This window comes from Dunckerocampus dactyliophorus, chromosome 11, assembly GCF_027744805.1.
Source record: "Dunckerocampus dactyliophorus isolate RoL2022-P2 chromosome 11, RoL_Ddac_1.1, whole genome shotgun sequence".
Classification (NCBI taxonomy): Eukaryota; Metazoa; Chordata; class Actinopteri; order Syngnathiformes; family Syngnathidae; genus Dunckerocampus; species Dunckerocampus dactyliophorus.
Window position 1 is genome coordinate 5,685,269 of NC_072829.1, and position 19,479 is coordinate 5,704,747.

The 19,479-nt window shown below is 44.0% G+C and overlaps 1 protein-coding gene and 1 long non-coding RNA gene across 3 annotated transcripts in view; one reads left to right on the top strand and one right to left on the bottom strand.

Moving 5' to 3' along the window:
- Positions 1-14,685, bottom strand: part of LOC129189477 (uncharacterized) — a 43,546-nt gene extending 28,861 nt beyond the window's left edge. The window contains exons 1-4 of one of the 2 annotated variants that reach the window (XR_008572807.1): positions 14,480-14,685; positions 12,114-12,178; positions 10,595-10,688; positions 8,379-8,448 (exon numbers count right to left, since the gene is read on the bottom strand). This is a non-coding gene — a long non-coding RNA (uncharacterized LOC129189477). The remainder of the gene's footprint in view (positions 1-8,378; positions 8,449-10,594; positions 10,689-12,113; positions 12,179-14,479) is intronic. The other variant, XR_008572806.1, reaches the window with a different exon arrangement.
- Positions 4,704-11,898, top strand: tdo2a (tryptophan 2,3-dioxygenase a). Its single transcript, XM_054791156.1, has 12 exons — positions 4,704-4,870; positions 4,944-5,037; positions 5,118-5,208; positions 5,280-5,350; positions 6,162-6,289; positions 6,368-6,554; positions 6,626-6,733; positions 6,808-6,919; positions 6,998-7,055; positions 7,612-7,691; positions 7,987-8,077; positions 11,180-11,898. Exons 1-12 carry the CDS (start codon positions 4,836-4,838, stop codon positions 11,331-11,333), a joined length of 1,209 nt encoding a protein of 402 aa, XP_054647131.1. The 5' UTR covers positions 4,704-4,835; the 3' UTR covers positions 11,334-11,898.
- Positions 14,686-19,479: the final 4,794 nt, after the last annotated feature.

The window sequence follows — 19,479 nt, forward strand, 5'->3', positions numbered from 1 at the left end:
GTTAAATTAAGGAGGCATCAAAAGGAATACTTAAGCTAGTGGTGCAGCTGCGGCAGCATGGTGTGATGACGGTGGGCAGTGCCGAGGCAGCATGCGGCCTTCACCAAAGTTCAGACAATCAAAGACATGGAAGCAGTCTGCAGGAACATCACAGGACCCTTCAATCATCCGCATGATGCCAACGAGAAGGTGAGATCAAGAAGGGCTAGTTAGTGCTACTGTTAGGGTTGACGCTACAGCTAGGGTTGGCGCTAGAGTTTACGTGAGTGGTTCTCAATTATTTTCTGTCATGCACCCCCTAGGTCAGGGGTGGTCAAACTTTTTGACTCGCGGGCCACATTGGGTTAAAAAAAATTGGCAGAGGGGCCGCCTGTATATTGGAGGCATCAAGCAGAACGACATAATTGATCATGGTGCAACGAAACAAAAACACAACACATCCACAGCAAGTTAACACATCACATAAATCAACAACTAAGCGATAAACATAAAACAAATGCCCGCAAGGCATGCTGGGTAGTTCAACTGCAACAACAATATGAACTATGAACAATAAAAGACATCAAGAGTATGTTAACTCCTGCTTGTTTACTTCTCTGACGACCTCCTAAACATGTTTTGCAATCCAGCAGAAATGCAACAAAATGGCAAAATGTTGGTAGAAAGAGTAGCACAAGCTACCCAGCATGCCTTGCGGCGGGAATATGTGGGTGTTTTTTTTACATGGTTATATTGTGCGTAGATATTTGTATGCCCATGTGGCGTGGTAGGTAGGTTACTTTGTGCATCATGTGTTGTGTTGTTTGGATTGCTTTTTTTTCTACAAGCTTCAGATTGCATCTGACTAGTTTGTTGGCTCAAGCGTGCCACAATAGCACTGCGAGTCTTGTTGCCAGCAACAGTTTTGATGTTACATGAAGGAATTTGGAAATGGTGGGCCATATTAAGACACTTGGTGGCCCTTATGTGGCCCGCGGGCCACAGTTTGCCCACACCTGCCCGAGGGCCTAGATTCCCAAAGTGGGTTACGCCAATTGTCATTAGGGTACGTGAATAAAAATGTTTGTTAAACTTTCCCTTTCAATTTGGTATCAAATTAATATGCAGACTTAAATCACAGCAATTGCAAGTGGACAAAAGTGAAGCTCAAGTTCAACCCATTCAAATGGACAGATCCCAACATCCGGCTGAAATAAACGATATGTAGCACCAATGCTTATCTAGTATCCATCAGTGCAAAATACACATTTTTGAAGCAGATTTACTTACATACTGTAAAATTAATTAACCAATTAATCATGTTCAATATTTCTGGTAAATGGAGATTAAAAAAGGTTTATGTTTGTAAAGTGTGCAAGAGTAGGGGGCACATGGCTTTAAGTCAAATGGGGTATCCACGACCGTGACAAGTTTGGGAACCACTGCTCTCGGGGACAGAATTTTTGAGTGCCAAGTAAGAAAAATGTCTGCAGTACATGTTTGCAGGTCGGCACCAAATACTGAAAGTCCCCCCTGCATCTCACACCTCACGCCCCACTACTTGAGAAGCGCTGGCCTCGTGTGAGTACGCCCTAGCAGGTGCTTGTGTCAAAGCATTAGTCCAGTCCAGTTCCATTGTTTCCATGCTGCAGTCATTCATCTTCTTACCACAGGATAATGGTGTGTCAGCCTGACTTTGAGAAATTTGATTTGCAACCCTGGATTTCAGTCGGACCCAGTAATTAGATTTTGTCTGATGGCACGTTAACATACTGAGTGACTCCCTCCTGGCGTTCAGCCACAGTATGGATAGAAACAGCTACAGTTAATGCAGTTGCATCATTAAACTCCAGTGTCTCTCCATCTATCCAAGATCATTAGCGCTCTTGTTTTTCACCAAGGCCTCTCCAGCAGAGTCCCAGCAGCCCGAGCGCTTTGTCCTCAGAAGATCAGAGGGATGATAACGAGAAGCTATTCCTGAACTGAGACGTGCTTTAGTGATAGCAATAGGGTGGGACGGGGGTCTCCAAGCGTCACGCACAATGCTTTGCTGTGCCTCCTGTGAGGCTGATGACATGCGGTTGAATCCAACCTGACCGGTGCATGCTGCTGATAGGGCGCACGTATGGTGCCTCCAAGGTCTAAGCGTGTCAGTGATTAAAAGGCAGCAGGTAAACTGTACACTGTACATTGTTTGTTGTCCTACATGTTTGCTCTTTGTTTGTCCTTTGGCCCTGAACTCTGAGATTAGTGTTTGGCTGCAGTCTAGTTAAGATAGGACCCTCTTTATTATGCAACCACTTACTAGGAGATCTGCACAGAGCAAGCCACAACAAATACACTTCTGGTGAGTCACGCCAGCAGTGAATGGCATTCCTACACTCTGTGGAGTTAGGTGCCATCCTCATTGGCACCTTTGCCATAAGAAGGATGGGCATACAGCGCACTCCCTCCCATGTCAATACCCGAGGCCAAGCAGTCCAGGAATTGAAAATGGGCCCCTTTAGTCCCAGTTCCAGCACCTTGCACCCTGCACCTTACCCTAACTTCTAACTTGATCCCAACCCCCTAATCCTGGCACAAAACCCTAACCCTACACTAACCCTCCACTCATGTCCTAATCCTAACACACACCCCAATTTCAAAACTAACTCTATCTAAACAAAAACCTATCCCAAAACCATAGCCCAAACCAAAAAACAAATCTTAACTGTAACCTAAACTCTTATCCTAACCGTAATAATAATCCTATTCCAAACGCTGTTATCTTAAACCATAAACCCAAGTTTACTTTAATACAAATCGCAATACCTGTGATTGGCTGGCGACCAGTCCAGGGTGTACCCCGCCTGGCGCCCGAAGTCAGCTGGGATAGGCTCCAGCATACCCCCGCAACCCTAATGAGGAGAAGCGGTATAGAAAATGGATGGATGGACAAATCGCAATACTAACCCTGACACTAAACCTAACCCAACCCCAATCATAAACCTAAACCTACCCAAACCCTAAATCTAACCTTAACCCTGACCCTATCATACAGTAAATTTTAACTGTAACCTAATCCTATAACCCTAACCCATAACCTCTGGCCTACACCTCACCCCATGACTATCTTAACCCTAACCCCTAACCTAACACTAAATCCTAACCTAATCCTAATCCTAACCCTTAACAACAAACCTCACTGCTCTACACACAAATCCTTCTTCCTGTTAACGATACTGTGACCAATAAGAGAAGACAGTGATAGTCACATGGTTTGTTGTCCACGGAATCAATTTTCTGTGCAAGGACCAATTAAAAATCTTAATGCAATTAGAACAATAAACTTTCTATGTACAATAGTTGTATTGAGTGTGTTGGGCCAATTACAGTATTTCGTTTATCGTTTATCATGGTTAATTGGTTCCAGACTGTTTCTGCAAAGTAAGATTCCTTATTTATAAATGGAATATTTTTGTACTTAGAGCTTCTAAATAAGGTTTTTAACATTATTAGAGCCCTCTAGACATGAAATAACGCCCCATAGTCACCTTTAAACTCCTATTACTCAATATAGTAGACATAATAAGAGTAAATATTCATTTAAGACATAAATAAGACTCGTGTGTTTTCCCTAGGGGAGCAGAGCGACACAGGTGAACAGGGAGTTATTTCAGGTGTTCAGAATTGAGTTTTATCTTGCCGTGGGTTACTGCAGCAACAGTAGCCTGTGTTTTTATTGTACCTGTTGTGAGATCATCCAAACCTGCAATAAAAGCCTGCAATCTGCCGTGTGTGTGCCTCATCAAACATGACAGTACCAATACCGACACCTAGTGAGACGTGTAGAATACTATATATAAGCATCTTTTGAATGCCTTTCATTTGTATTTTAGTTCATTTAGCCATTTTTATGCTTCATTTATGCTTCAAAATTTGCTTCAGTAGTTTTTGAGTGCTATTAGGCCATGTTCAACCATGAAACAGCGTGATTTATTAATCAATATTTGAAAAACCAAGAAAGTGGAACCGCAAAGTGGCAAGTGACGACTGTAGAAAGATGTGTCAGAAACAGCAAACAGTTTGTCCTCCAGCTTTGAACCTACTTGTACTCTACTTTGTCTGTCCAGAAAGAATCCCAGACAACAAACCTCTCAGATGTTTGTTACAGTAAATAAAATATTAACCACACTGCAAATATTTACAGATAGGTTTACCAACCCAAAGACTTTGGCAATGAGGGCTGGAAGGAACACTGTTGGGAGGAGGTTACTGCATTGACGGCTCTTGCCCTCCTTGGGTATAAATGATCTTATTGTAGATTTAAAATGTGTCATAAATTGCGTTATTTGTGTTATGAAAAGTTGCATGGTTGCCTTGTACTTTCACAGTGACGACTGAACTACAAGCAAGTCAAGGTGAAGACATGGTGGTGCTTCAAAGCAAATAAACATAGGCCGGCCGGATGGTGACGATGTGCTGATGACTGATTGGACGACTATGCAATACATGGCCAATCAAGTGTACACAACAACTAATAGTACATGTACTAATAGTACATATTCCAGCACTCATTCAAGTCACTGCCAGAAAATGTTTTGTGACATTTGCACTTTCCTCTTGTATATTTATTTCTTTTTATTGTTATGATGGCGGCGTCTCATGACTGCTCTTTTAACGTGTCAAACAAAGTCCAGAAATGGTGGTGGTTCAAGGTAAACAGCTCGGAACCAACAAAGGCGTGCCGGATGATGACTTATGTCCTCGTGAGTGATTGGACAGCGGCAAAATTTATAAACGAGCACAAGACGAGTTGAGTCTGTTTTCAAGTTTCAAAGAAGAGTGAATCAAAGCTAGCCTTATTTGGACAAGTCATGAGCGGATGTCCTTACTTTGAGAAGAGTCATTTGTACGTTTTGGCAATATCTTCAAAGTACATTTCTTCTTGGCTTAATTGATTAAAAGTCTTTTCCACACTGCAGGTTGTTTAAAAAGCCCGAAAAAGAAGAAGATGCCTCTCAAGCAGGCGTCAACCGAGCCAGTAAAGGCGGTATCATCTATGGAGACTACCTCAAGGTATGAAAGAACTAGCCTGTCCCTTCAGAACTTGATGATTTGCTAAGTTTTTTGTTTATGTGGGTTTTATTTGGGTTCAGCTGGATAAAATAATGACGGCCCAGGTACTGCAGAGTGAAGTGAAGGGTAATAAGATTCACGATGAGCACCTGTTCATTGTCACCCATCAAGGTGAGGTATCCGTGTTGGGTTAGGTTAGGTTTGCGCTTTAGTGCATGACTAACCCTTGGGTTTTATTTCAGCCTACGAACTGTGGTTCAAACAGATCTTGTTTGAACTGGATTCCGTCCGTGAGATCTTCATTAGCGGACACGTGAGTGACATTTTTCCTTTTTTGCAAAAGGAAAGGTCAATGTTGGTTGCAACTAAGAATGGACATACATTGATCTGTGGATTGTTTTCTCATTCAATTCAGAACCCTTCTCTTCTGTTTTCTATCGTAATTGTTCGCTTACAACACAACCCAGGTTTAAGTCCGAAATAAGCCTCACACACTTATTAAATGCATTTAAAGTATAAAGCGTTTACTGTAGGTATTCACCACCAGTGAATGATACTGTAAGATGATCTGTGAGCAGATACAATCAGAGTCACGGTGTAACCTTCAGCCTAGAGGCTATCAGGTGTTTCTCCGAGCCACATCTACATAATCCACACTGCTTGCCTGTTGTAATTCATTAGAACTTACTTATGATACTATATTAACTTGTGTTCAGGACGGATTGACTGTCTAAACTAGTGCTTCTGAAGCCAAACCAACTTTTACGTCTCACAGCACACAACTATGGTGCATTCAAGGGCCGCCGAACAAAGTGCGAAATCGCAACCCTTGATGAAAAAACATTATCAGTGATGCATAAAGACATAAATAGGGAAAAATTGGGGGCTTTCTACCAGTAGTACATGTATGCTGTACATTTTTCCTGTACTGTATTATTACGTATTTGTAAATTAATACCGACCTGTGGTAAATGAGGCACGTTTTCTGCTGGATGAACTGCCTATTTTTGGAGACAAAAAATACAAATATATTTTAAGACCAAAAAGGTTCTTGTTAAGGTTCTTGAAGCAACTTTTGAATTTAACTTTTAATAACTGTATTTTTGCCGCTCTTCTTCATGCAGGTGCGAGATGAACGCAACATGCTTAAAGTCAACACTCGCACCCACCGAATCGTGATGATCTTCAGACTGCTGGTGGACCAGTTTGCCGTGCTGGAGACCATGACAGCCTTGGACTTTTTTGACTTTAGGTAAACTTTGATCAATCACCTGAGATGTTCTTGTCTGCAGTGTGCTGACTTCATGTTGCTTTGTTTTGGGCTCTGTAGGGATTATCTGTCTCCGGCCTCCGGCTTCCAAAGCCTTCAGTTCCGGCTCCTGGAGAACAAAATCGGGGTTCCTGACAACCTGAGGGTGCCGTACAACAGGCAGCACTATCGGGATATCTTCAAGGGTCAAGACAGCGAGACACTGCTCACCACCGAAAGGGAGCCGACGCTCTTAAAACTGGTGGAGGTAAATACAAGTCTAAACATGACCGGATGTGTTGTATAACATGATAAAACGTGACGTGTTCCTCATAAAAGGAGTGGCTGGAGAGAACTCCTGGCCTGGAAGTGGATGGCTTCAACTTCTGGGGAAGGCTGGAGGCCAACATATTTGATGGGCTCCATAAGGAGGAAAAGGATATTGCGGTAAGACGAGAGAAATAAAACTCTGCTGACTGACAGGAAGTACATTTTCCAACTTGTTGTGTCTTCTTCCGCAGAAAATGGCCGACTGTGAGGACAAAGAGGAGCTGATGGCCGAGCTGCTCAAACGGAAGGAGCTCTTCACATCGTTGTTTGACGTCAAGCGTCACGAGCACCTTCTGAGCAAAGGTCAGAGCTTCTACATTCTAAAACAACAACCTATTTACTTTGAAGATGTGGTTGACTGGGCTTCATCTTCCTAACAAGGTGAGAGGCGGCTGTCCTACAAAGCTCTGCAAGGTGCTCTCATGATCTACTTCTACAGGTACATTAATAGTATGTTATGTTATTAATTTGATATTAATATGTTATTTTCCTCATGCAATGCATGTGTATTTGAATAATATTTGATTTTATTAATTTCATATTAATATTTTATTTTCCTCATGCAATTCACGCATGCAATTCCCAAGTATTACGAAGGAGTATTGGGGCCACATTGAAAAAAGGAAAAATAACCTGAGATTTCGAGAATAAAGTCGTACATTTACGAGCATAAAGTTGTACAATTACAAGAAAAAAAGTTGTAAATTTACACCCTCTTTTCTCGGAAATGTACGACTTTATTCTCGAAACCTCAATTTATTTTTTTTTTCCCCAATGTGGCCATTCTCTTTTTTTTTTTTGTAAGAATCCCGCGGGAATCCTGTGACCCGTGATATTCCCAGAAAAATGTACGGATGTAATAATGGACTAAAAATGCTATAAATGTGTCAAAATGAAAGGACATACTGTTTCAATCTGCAATTACTAATGACTATTTACGCCTCGTTCACCACATTTTGTATGCCGATGCTGACATTTGACCGTGTTTTCAAAAGGGAGGAGCCGAGGTTCCAGGTTCCATTCCAGCTGCTCACTTCCCTCATGGACATCGACACGCTCATGACCAAATGGCGATGTAAGTGCTGTACGACCCAAACACCCGAGGTGACTCAACAATAGTCTGGGAAAACAATCAGGGGATGAATAAGTGGAGTGTTTGGCCCGTGGGAGGCAGGGGCACTAACAAACAAGTTTGGTGGTCTATAAAGTTAGTTGAGGGCCTTGGGAATCTTCCAGCCTAATCCCACTCAATACATTTTTACTGACCCCCATGTCACTTGAGTGTGAATTATTGACAGCCTAAATGTAACGCCTCACCTCCTTCTGTATGTGTGTGTGTGTGTGTGTGTGTGTGTGTGTTTCTCCTGCAGATAATCATGTATGCATGGTGCACCGTATGATTGGCAGCAAGGCTGGCACTGGGGGGTCGTCTGGCTACCACTACCTGAGATCCACTGTCAGGTACTGTATGTTTACACTTCATGCATTTTAAAAGATACTCTACATGGACAAAAGTGTTGGGACACATCATTAATCAATGAATGAATCAATCAAAAGTTGATTTATCTATCCGTCCATCATTAATCCATTACAAAAGGTTTGACGAAAACCGAAACGTAGGGAAATTTGACCCATTAAGGAACTAACTAACTGATTAACCTTTACATGACACACTCCTATTTTAAATGGATAGTTCAGATTTTTTTTACATGAAGTTGTATGACATCCCCATCAGCACTGTGATCCAATAACAGCGACTTACCCCCCACTTGGTCTCCAAAATCCAGTTCTGGTCAGATTTCCGTGATGAAGAACGTAGTTCCGCTGAGTTGCTGGGGACAATTAAGTAAAGAGTTTGGCTTCTCAAAACAATACGCGTTCGAAAGATGAAAGCATTTGCATCACTTCTCAAAAAACTCAAACCTCACAAAACGCTCTGCGTTATATTTGTCTCCCGCCGTATCCCTGCGCACTGTCACCCTGTGCGTTCATGTGTATGTAACGAAGAAACTCACATATTCTTCCGCTGTGGAACACATACGTAAACAAGATGGCTGCGGCACTCCGTTGCATTTGTCCCCAGCAACTACGTTCGTCATCACGGAAATCTGACCAGAACTGGACTTAGGAGACCAAGTGGGGGGTAAGTCGCTGTTAATGGACTACAATGCTGATGTCGTACAACTTCATGTCAAAAAAATCCGAACTACTGTATCCCTTTAACTGACGCGACCTTCACATTTGCTACAAGTTCTTTCTTGAATTCAATAGCGTTTCTCACCTTCTTTATCAAAGTTCTGGCAGTTGAGGGTTATTTTGCAGCCGTCCTCAAAAAAAAAAAAAGCAAAGACTGTCTGAAAGCCTTTTTGTCTAAGATGCAAAAATACGCAGTGTGTTTGAAAGCCATGAGGAAGAAGACAGATACACATACACAGTTGTTCATTGTTCTGTGTGTGTTCTATGAACAAATAAACCACCCACACACACACACACACACACCTACACACACACACACACATAATAAAGATGATTAAAAGATTCCCTGGCTGGAATGTGTCCAAACTCTAAAAGAACCACTATCCATTCTTCACAGAGAGTCACCAGCGAGTGGATGCTTTCTTTGGGCACTTGGCATGTTTGTTAGGCACATGGATTGGTCGTACGATAACTGAGACAGTGTAAGAAAACTGAGACATATTTTTGGTAAAATATTCGTCAAAAACCGACTTATACAAAATCTAGAAAAGCTCTCAGAGCGCAGACATCTGCCACGCGCCGAAGTTCCCCCATATTGTGATTTACATCATAAAGTGTAGTACTACATTTATTTTATCGACATATTTTGATTCCTTGACCATGAACACATACCATTAGCAATGGGATTCATTATGATCAATATTAGTTCAGTAGTAGTGGCATTTTTCGTAATGGTGGTTTTCTTCTGGATCTAGCTGCATACAGTAGCTGTTGAAGATACAACATTCCAGATTCCACAGTGTCTTGGCTATATATACTGTAATGGTGTTTGTTGCATCTTTATAGCTTCATTAGTTGTCTTCCTATGATGAAAATTCCAAAGGTCCCCTATTTTTTTCATATTCTGGATCATAGTATCTGGAATTATTCCATTATCGGGATCAGTCGTTGATATTTTGTAGAACCTGTTGGAAACTTATCCAGTATTTTTTTTTCCAAGTGCGCTGACCATTTTTTTGTTTTTTTGTGCAGTTATTTGCACAAATGGCGAAAATGATCCTACCTCGCAATGTTAAATAATCCTTTAAAAAAATTCCTGGATGCAGACGGTGATCCGGATCACCCCTAAAATGCAATCAGTTCTTCTATCTATCCCATTTCCGAGAAGTCCTGAAAATTTCATCCGTATCCATTCAGAGCTTTTCAAGTTATTTTGAACACAAACAAACAGACAAACAGATAAACGCCGGCAAAAACTTAACCTGCGCTGCGCTAGGGTGAGGTAACCAGGACGTACAAAAACCGAGGTTCCACTGTGCTTGTCTTAGCCATCAATCTAATCCTGGCTATCTTGTGTGTGTATTTATTTCTATCATAAATATCTTAGTTATACAGTAATCCCTTGTTTGTCGTGGTTGATACGTTCTAGACCAGACCGCGATAAGTGAATTTCTGTGAAGTAGGATTCAATATTGATAAACTGGATATTTCCGGAATATGGAATATGTTTTTGACTTTCTAAATACGGGTTTTAACATTGTTAGAGCCCTGTACACATGAAATAACACCCCAAAAGTCACTTCTACACTCTTATTATTCTTTGTTTACATCACAAGGCTATGGAGGCTATGGGATCACTGCAGGGACAGCTGGGACAGGCGGCCGCTGTTTGCGTAGCAAGCTACCGAGCTAACTAGTTAGCCTCTCCAATTTACTTATTCTAAACTAAAGAAACCTTTTCAAACGGAGTGGGGAAGAGGGACAAAGAAGACAAAAACGTACCACTTCCAGACAGAACGAGAACCTTTTTTTCCACTCGATCTCAGCCATGGTATGTCGGCTCGGCTCTGCTGGCTCAGTAGCCGGTCTCCATGCACTGTGAAAGATAATGTTATCTAACGTCATCCCTTATAACATTACTGAGGCCTAGTGACCAGAATACTGCATATAACTTGTCTTTCAATATTTTTTGACTAATAATAAGCCATAGTCAAAACAGCTATCATTTATTCATTTTTTATTTTATTTTTTTTTTACGCAATACAGCGAGGGAGCAATATTTGAACCGCGATATAGAGAGTTTCCTCTTCCTCAGTGACCTGGCAATTTTACAGCTTGGGAAAGAGTATCAGAGTCGGAAAAGAGGCAGGAGGACTCCTGTGTATGCTGCGTTCCAAACACTGTCACGCATCTTAATTAGGAATACACATTCGTGGCAATATCTTTCTGTCTAAAAGGCCTTCTTTTTGCATGTCATGCTCCAGTTTTGCCCAATCTTTGTGTGAAATGGTCTTGTTTATCAATCTTCATCAAGCAGTCCTCACTAGTTAGCTTATCTGTGTCTGAAAGTGTCTCCTTCTCCTGCAGTGATCGCTACAAGGTCTTCGTGGACCTCTTCAACTTGGCCACCTTCCTAGTGCCTCGCCACTGGGTGCCCAAGCTGAACCCCAACGTCCACACCTTCCTCTACACGGCCGAGTGCTGCGATAGCTCCTACTGCAGCAGCGAGGACTCCGACTAGCCTGTCTTTAGCCAACAAATCTGACTTTTTTTTCTACACACTAACGGCATTGTTGTCCATGTCAACACGCCATGGTCCCACCACGCACTGATGGGAACTCACCGTCCTCCAAAACCTCCTAAATACAATGTGGCTATCCTGAGAGGATGTAAATACAATTATTATCACTAATAATGATGCTCAGCATCTAAAACTATTAAATATAAAAAATATTAGTGTACATAATGTTGATAATTATCAGCCACAACTTTAGATAAAATGAAATCAAACAATGTGTTTATTATGGAGTAAAAAAAACCCAACAATATTCTAATTGGACGTGGAGGTGTACCTAATGTTGTGGCCGGTGAGTGTAGCTGCTATATACAGGTGTTTTAATTTAATTTTTTTAATATAGTGTATGTATTTATGCAGCGATCTCTGTAATCTTTGTGTACATTCATTAATAACCTTTTTCCTATTTAAATATACATATTTGTTGTACATAGCATGTGTTAGTGTTATGACAGTTATGGAGTGTTTGGGTGCGTTATTAATGGCCTCATTAAAATACAGCATTTATGTCCTTAGAGTCGAGTGATTTATTTTGATCATAAAAATTGAGCAACACTCGGATGCACACACACACACACACACCAGAACGAAGAATTATGTCAAACAAAGACAGTCTGCAATCCCTGGCTGCACACCAGCAAAAGAAAAAGCGTATAAATATCAGTCCCAGCGGGCTCCTATGAGTTTAAAGCACATTAAAAACAAGATGGCGACCGTCTGACTCACCACAAACGTAACCTTCGGTTCCCTGAGCGGTGCACCAAGAGTTCTGCACTATCCAGAAGGGATTTCTGCGAAAAAACAAAAAAACAAACAAGCAAAGTGAATTATTTACAGTGTAAAGAGCGTTTGACATGAGTGACAGGTTGTGTAATCATCTTGTGTAATAGCCACAAACCACAAGTCATGACTGCTAACAAACGCAGTGCACACAGTGATTAGTGCGTATTTATATCATATTGTAGGAAAAGGAAAGCCACCCCCATTTATTTGGTTATTTTTTTATGTAAGTTTAAGGTTTATTACATTAGTAAAATAGTTACCATTCTCAAGAAATCTGCACACTAAGGTAATCGCAATGACGGTGTAATAGCACTATTTCGCCACAAGATGGAGTCTCCCGCCAAATGAGCACCACTGCAGTTCATCATAGAAAAGATTGTCGTTCTGTAACAAATGCTATTGTGCTATATCTCCCTGTTGGTGGCAGGTAAGCTTCAGATAATTGATTGAGTATTGCTTGGTTATGAGACACATGAGCAGCATCAGTATTCTGATGATGGGAAAGTTGGCCATTTATCCACATTATGTGTATGCTGTATAGAGAAGTGTGTCATCTCGTTAATATACTTGTAGCTAGGCTATGCTAACGGTGACGCATTGAGATGGTCCAGTCATGAACAAACCCTTCAAAATTCATGAGTTTTTTACAGATTGGGAATCACGGGTACTCTCCTCCATGAGTGACTGCTTCACCCCCGCAACGGCTAGCTAAATTGAAAAAGGAAATCTGGTAACATGTCGTTAAATGTGTAACTGTTACCCTAACTGCATATTTGTAAATGTATGAGCCTCTGGAAAAAAAAAAAAAAACGAGAGATCTGTGCCTTGCCTCAAACCAACTCTCCTTTCCTCTTCTTACCCGGACTGAATCATGGTTGCCAGACGCACGGTTGCCAACTTTTCAGTATGAAAAGTAGCTATTGGCTGTCCTACAAGTTGCGACATGACGCCATTGTCTGCTCTTTGAATCAAACTATCCAATACAACATAAACTAGGGGTTATTAGAACCCTCCAACATAGAACAAATACCAACTAGTGCTGAGGGAAGGAAAATGTAGACACAACATGTCCAGAGAGCGCTCTCAACCTGTGGGTACCCGCGGTGGGCTTTTAACAAATGTCAAAAGAAGAGAGTAGGGAAAGAAACCCAAAAGCCCACAGAAGCAAAAAGGAGAGGAGTGGTAGTCCCTTATGTAGTTAGGGTCTCTGAAAAACTCCAGAGGATCTTGTGGCAACACAAAATTCCAACCTATTTTAAGCCAGTAAATACCCTGAGACAGAAATTAGTGCATCCTAAAGACAAGGCTCCAAACTAAAAACAGAGCAATGTGGTCTATTCCATCCACTGTAAAGGAATGCAAAGAGGAATGCAAAGAGCACTACATTGGGGAAACTAAGCAAATGCTCCAAAAAAGGCTTTATCAACATCGCAGGGACAATTCGAGTGGTCCTCAATCAGCAGTACATCTACACCTTAAAGTAACCAATCACTCTTTTCAGGACAGCGAGGTAAAGATTTTGGCCAAAGAAAACAGATGGTTTGAAAGAGGAGTAAAGGAAGCTATTTTTGTCAAACAACGGAACCCATCATTGAATCGAAATGGTGGTTTGAGGTTTAATTTGGACCCTGTGTTCAGCAGGTTACTGAGAACAAAACCCACAGCTCTTAGTCTTGCAAATGAGGTGGAGCCAGGGCCAAGCCAGAACAATAGATGCTAACGAGCCAGTATCAGAGTCGTTCATACCCAACTACAGGGAACTACACTTCCCTTTGATCGGAGGTGCTAATGGCAGGAGAGGATTAGACCAAAACTCCACCCAGTCTTAGTGTAAGGAACCAATAGTAGGAGGGTGTTGGCACACCAATTCCGCCCACTCTTACTGTATTTAAGGCCTAGGCTACCAGCACTTGTTAGTTCGCTGACGAAGCTCTTCGGATGAGGTGCGAAACGTCCGACACCTTCTTCACAGAAGTACAGATGACGTCTCAAGAAGCCTTTCCCTCGATAAAAACACCTTAATTACATTTAGTAGTACGAATAAATTTGATTATTGCTTTGTTAATTTAAAATCGTCCATTATTTCATCAAAATAAAATAACTAATATTTTATCTCGGCCAGCGCCCCTCAAAGTTGTCCCATCACAAGTTGGCTGTTGAGAAGTTTTTTAAATGAGCACAACTGAACGCTGAATAACAGATTATGCTGTGTTTATTCTATGGCTCACCATAAGGGGATAGTTCAGATTTTTTTACATGAAGTTGTATGACATCCCTATCAGCAGTGTAGTGCATCAACTGTGACTGACCCCCCACTTTGTTCCGTGAGTTCTGGTCGGATTTCGGTGAGGAGAAACGTAGTAGCGGTTAGTTGCTGGGGTCGTTTAAGTAAAGAGTCTAGCTTCTCAAAACAATATGCGTTCAAAAGAGTCACACATTTGCATCACAAAACCGTTGCTAACAAAAAAAAAGTCAGTCCTCTCAGTCGCTCTGTGTTATTTTCTGTCCGTTCGTATCACCACATGCTCTCGCCTCTCAATTGTTGTGTGTGTGTGTGTGTGTGTTCCGCATCCATCCACGCATGTAAACACTGTGGAACACAAACACACATGAGTCAATGTGAGCAAATGTGAGTCATGAACAAATCATTGAAAACCAAACAACTGTGTGAGCTTGTTTTCCTGAATGTAATAGTTCTTTCATTATAATATTGTACTGTTAAATCATACTGTCTTAAAGCATATTTTTATTCCTTGGCTTTTAAACCAGCATGAGAGTCATGTGATTGATTTCAGTGTGTGACTCATAGGAACTGTGGTGAAAAAAAAAGCTTAGTGCGTGCTTTAGTGTCAGGAGTGGCGGATGCCACAGCAGGAAAATTAGGATCCCAATGCAAGACTAGTGCGACTTCAAAATACAAAATAAAGTTTAATAACAAAAAGTGTCCAAACAGGTAAAGTACAACAAAGGAAAATCCACTTTGGGTAACAAACATAAAACACTGACAGCAGAAGGCTGTCAGGGAAAAAACTAGAAGTACAACAGAAAACGCTGAAGGCAAACCAACAGGAAAATACTAACAAGGTACAGAGCAGGTAAGCACAAGCACAGATAGCGGGCCAGAAAGCAGGGTAAGGGTAGTGGAGCCGGACTGAGCGGGAGCAAGGAACAGGAGGTCAGGAAGTCAAGGAGTACAATCTGGCACTGGTAGATTGTTTGGCTGCAGCTTAAGAAGGGAGGAGGTAATGAGCTGCAGGTGTGTGTGATTAGGTCTGGGTCATGTTCAGGGATGTGCTGCAACACAAAAACAGCAGAGGGCAGCAGAGCAGAATGCAGAACATGACAGTATGTCCCCCCCTCATAAGACGCCTCCTGGCGGCTTACCTGGCTTGTTAGGATGGAGACGGTGGAAGTCGCTTATGAGTGACAGATCCAAGATAAGGGAGCGGGAGACCCAAGAACGCTCCTCAGGGCCGTAACCCTCCCAGTCGACCAGGTACTGGAACCCCCTGCCCCTCCTTCGGGAGTCCAAGATGGCCTTCACTGTGTAAGCTGGATGGCCATCGATCAGGCGCGGCGGAGGAGGCGACTCGACCGGGGGGCACAGGTGACTGGAGGACACAGGCTTGAGGCAGGAGACGTGGAATACCGGGTGTACCTTGAGTGCTGGTGGTAGTATGAGTCTGACGGAGGAGGGACTGATGATTGAGTCGATTTTGTAAGGTCCTACAAATCTGGGTGCCAGCTTCCGGCTGGTTCCGGCTAACGGTAAGTCCCTGGATGACAACCAGACTTCCTGGCCGACCTGGTAGACGGGTGCCGGGATTCTGTGGCGGTCGGCCAGGCGTCGATTACGGTCCGCCGTGCGGTTCAGGGCAGCTACTGTCTCCCGCCATACTCTTCGGGCGCGGCGCAGGTGGACTTGGACCGATGGCACCGACACTTCCGCCTCCTGAGACGGAAAAAGAGGAGGCTGGTATCCATTAGCGACTTTGAAGGGTGACATACCTGTGGCCGAGCTGACAAGCGTGTTGTGCGCGTATTCCACCCAGGGGAGGTGGATGGACCAGGATGACGGGTGTCGGTGGCAGACGCAGCGTAAGGCCGCCTCGAGGTCCTGGTTGGCCCGCTCTGTCTGGCCGTTGGTCTGTGGATGGTGACCGGATGATAGGCTCACCGATGCCCCGAGTAACTTGCAGAAGGACTTCCACACCTTGGAAGTGAATTGGGGTCCTCTGTCGGAAACAATATTGAGTGGAATGCCGTGGATGCGGAAAACATGTCTCACCAAGAGTCGAGCTGTGTCCAGTGAAGTAGGTAGTCCAGGTAATGCTATAAAATGTACCATCTTGGAAAACCGGTCAACAATGTTCAGGATTGTGGTGTTTCCTCTGGAAGGAGGTAGTCCGGTGACGAAGTCCATCGCTATATGTGACCAGGGACGGGTCGGGATGGGCAACGGTTGTAACAAGCCCGCCGGAGGTCGATTGGACGACTTATTTCTGGCGCAGACAGAGCAGGCCGCGACGAACTCCTTTACATCCGCCGCCATGGAGGGCCACCAAAACCTCTGCGCTAAAGCCAGCTGAGTTCGTCTGGTTCCTGGGTGACAGGTAACTCTGGATGCATGACCCCATTGCAATACGTCCGATCTTAGTGTCTCTGGGACAAACAATTTGCCAGCCGGACAACCCTCTGGAGGCTCCTCCCCTTCAGTTGCCTCCGACACCTTCTTCTCCACCTCCCACCGAACCGCGCCTAACACCCGGGCCACAGGTATGATGGTCTCCGGTGCTGTTCCCTCCTCCGTGGAACTGAAGACTCTGGAAAGGGCGTCGGGTTTAATATTGCGTGATCCGGGTCTGTAGGTGATGGAAAAATTGAAGCGTGTTAGGAACAGTGACCAACGGGCTTGTCTGGCATTAAGTCTCTGGGCGGTTCTGATGTAGGACAAGTTCTTGTGGTCGGTGATAACTATGAATGGATGAACTGCACCCTCCAGCCAGTGCCGCCACTCCCGCAGCGCGAGAACGATGGCCAACAGCTCCCTGTTGCCCACATCGTAGTTCCCTTCAGCCTGTGTGAGGCGACGCGAGAAGAAGGCGCAAGGATGCAGTTTCTGGTCGACCGGGGACTGCTGGGACAGGACGGCTCCCACTCCCGTATCAGAAGCGTCAACCTCAACAGAAAATTGTAAGTTAGGATCAGGATGTACCAGAACCGGAGCGGATGTAAACAATGTTTTGAGTGTGTTAAACGCAGAATTAGCCTCTGGGGTCCATACAAATGGAATTTTTGGTGATGTAAGCCTAGTCAGAGGTCCTGCCTTGCTGCTGAAATTACGTATGAATCGCCTGTAGAAGTTGGCGAACCCGAGGAACCTCTGCAAGTGCTTCCTTGATTTAGGAGTAGGCCACTCGACCACCGCCTGGATCTTGGCGGGATCGGCACGTAGCTGACCCTTCTCCACAATGTACCCCAGAAATGGCACCGAAGTGGCGTGAAAGTCGCACTTCTCTGCCTTCACATAGAGTCTATTCTCCATTAATCGCTGGAGAACTAGTCGGACATGAGTGATGTGGTCTTGCAGATTCCTGGAAAAGATAAGTATGTCATCTAGATATACAAAACAGAATTGATTTATCATGTCGCTGAGGACGTCATTAATGAGGTTTTGGAACACCGCCGGGGCGTTCGTGAGCCCAAAAGGCATAACCAGATATTCGAAGTGCCCCAGCGGTGTGTTAAACGCGGTCTTCCACTCATCTCCATCCTTAATGCGTACCAGATGGTAGGCGTTGCGGAGGTCTAATTTGGAAAAAATGCGTGCTGAATGTAAGGCGGAAAAGGCAGAATCCATGAGTGGCAAGGAGTAGCTATTGCGGACAGTAATGCTATTGAGCCCCCGGTAGTCGATACAGGGTCGAAGGGATTTGTCCTTTTTGGCGACAAAGAAAAAACCCGCCCCAAGTGGCGAGGAAGAAGGTCGAATAAGACCGGCTGCTAGCGAAGAAGATATATATTCCTTGAGCGCCTTTTGTTCTGGAGTGGAAATGTTATACAATTTAGCGCTCGGAAAGGTGGCGTTAGGCAGTAATTCTATGGCACAGTCGTATGGTCGATGAGGGGGAAGTGTTTGAGCACGGTCCTTGCTGAACACTTGCTTTAAGTCGTGGTATTCGCTAGGAATACCTGTCAGATCTATCTCCTCCTCTGGGGGATTGGAAGAGGGAACATCGGACCTAGCTGAACGGAGACAGTTAGCATGACAAAAGGGGCTCCAACTGGAGACGTGCAACTTGTTCCAATCTATGAGAGGATTGTGAAGCTTAAGCCAGGTTAGCCCCAAAACTAGTGGCGCGGACTGGGAGGGCATGACATAAAAGCGGATGGTTTCGGAGTGGTTACCTGAGAGATGGAGAGTAAGCGGTTCGGTTTGGTGTGTAATGGCCGCCAGGAAGCGTCTATCCAAGGACCAGACCTCTTTACTAGCAGGCAACTTAATCATACTGATATTATTCTTGAGAACAAACGCTGTGTCCAAGAAACAGTCATCAGCGCCCGAGTCAATGAGGGCGGCTATGTCGATGCTACTACCCTTGTTAATGACTACTCCCTGAATTAGAAGTCTCTTGAGGGGGACTTCCTCTGCAGTAGTGACTGAGTTCTGGAGATACTCACAGCTCCCCATGACTGGACTGTCCTCCGGAACAGGTTGGGTGCTCCTGGGTCTTGGCTTCGGCTCCGCTGCTGATCCAGGAGTCGATCCCTGAAGGCGATGGGGTCGGATGGGGCATTGGAGGAGTCGATGCCCCGGATTACCGCAGTAGAGGCACAGGTCCAACTTGCGACGACGTGCTCTTTCCTCGGCGGCGAGGCGTCGTCCTCCGAGTTGCATAGGAACCTCTGGCGGTGCGGCCACAGCGTCCCCGATGCCTGGTTCGGGCGTCTGTCCCTCCGGAGGTGGGAATGGTATCCTTGTCGGGATCGACACCCTGCCGTAGTATCCCTCCTTGGCGTACTCTCTCACCCTTTCCTTCATGCGATTCTCTAATTCAATAGCCAAGTTAATGAGGCCGTTGAGGGAAGTAGTGTTGTCCTTAGCCACTAACTCATCCTTAATGTGTGCGTCGAGTGCCTTGCGAAAAATACTTCGAAGGACGGTATCGGGATACCCGCTCTCTACAGCAAGTACACGGAAGTCAATAGAAAAATCCGCCACTGGGCGTCCTCTCTGCTTCATATCTAATAGCTGACTAGCTGCTTCCATTCCCCGAATGGGGTGATGAAACACACGTCTAATTTCTTC

Excerpts from the sequence above, each read along its gene's own strand:
- tdo2a (XM_054791156.1), top strand. The coding sequence starts at position 4,836 with ATGAGCGGATGTCCTTACTTTGAGAAGAGTCATTT. Across the intron at positions 6,290-6,367 it reads TTGGACTTTTTTGACTTTAG|GGATTATCTGTCTCCGGCCT; the intron begins GTAAACTTTGAT and ends TGGGCTCTGTAG. Across the intron at positions 8,078-11,179 it reads TACCTGAGATCCACTGTCAG|TGATCGCTACAAGGTCTTCG; the intron begins GTACTGTATGTT and ends CTTCTCCTGCAG.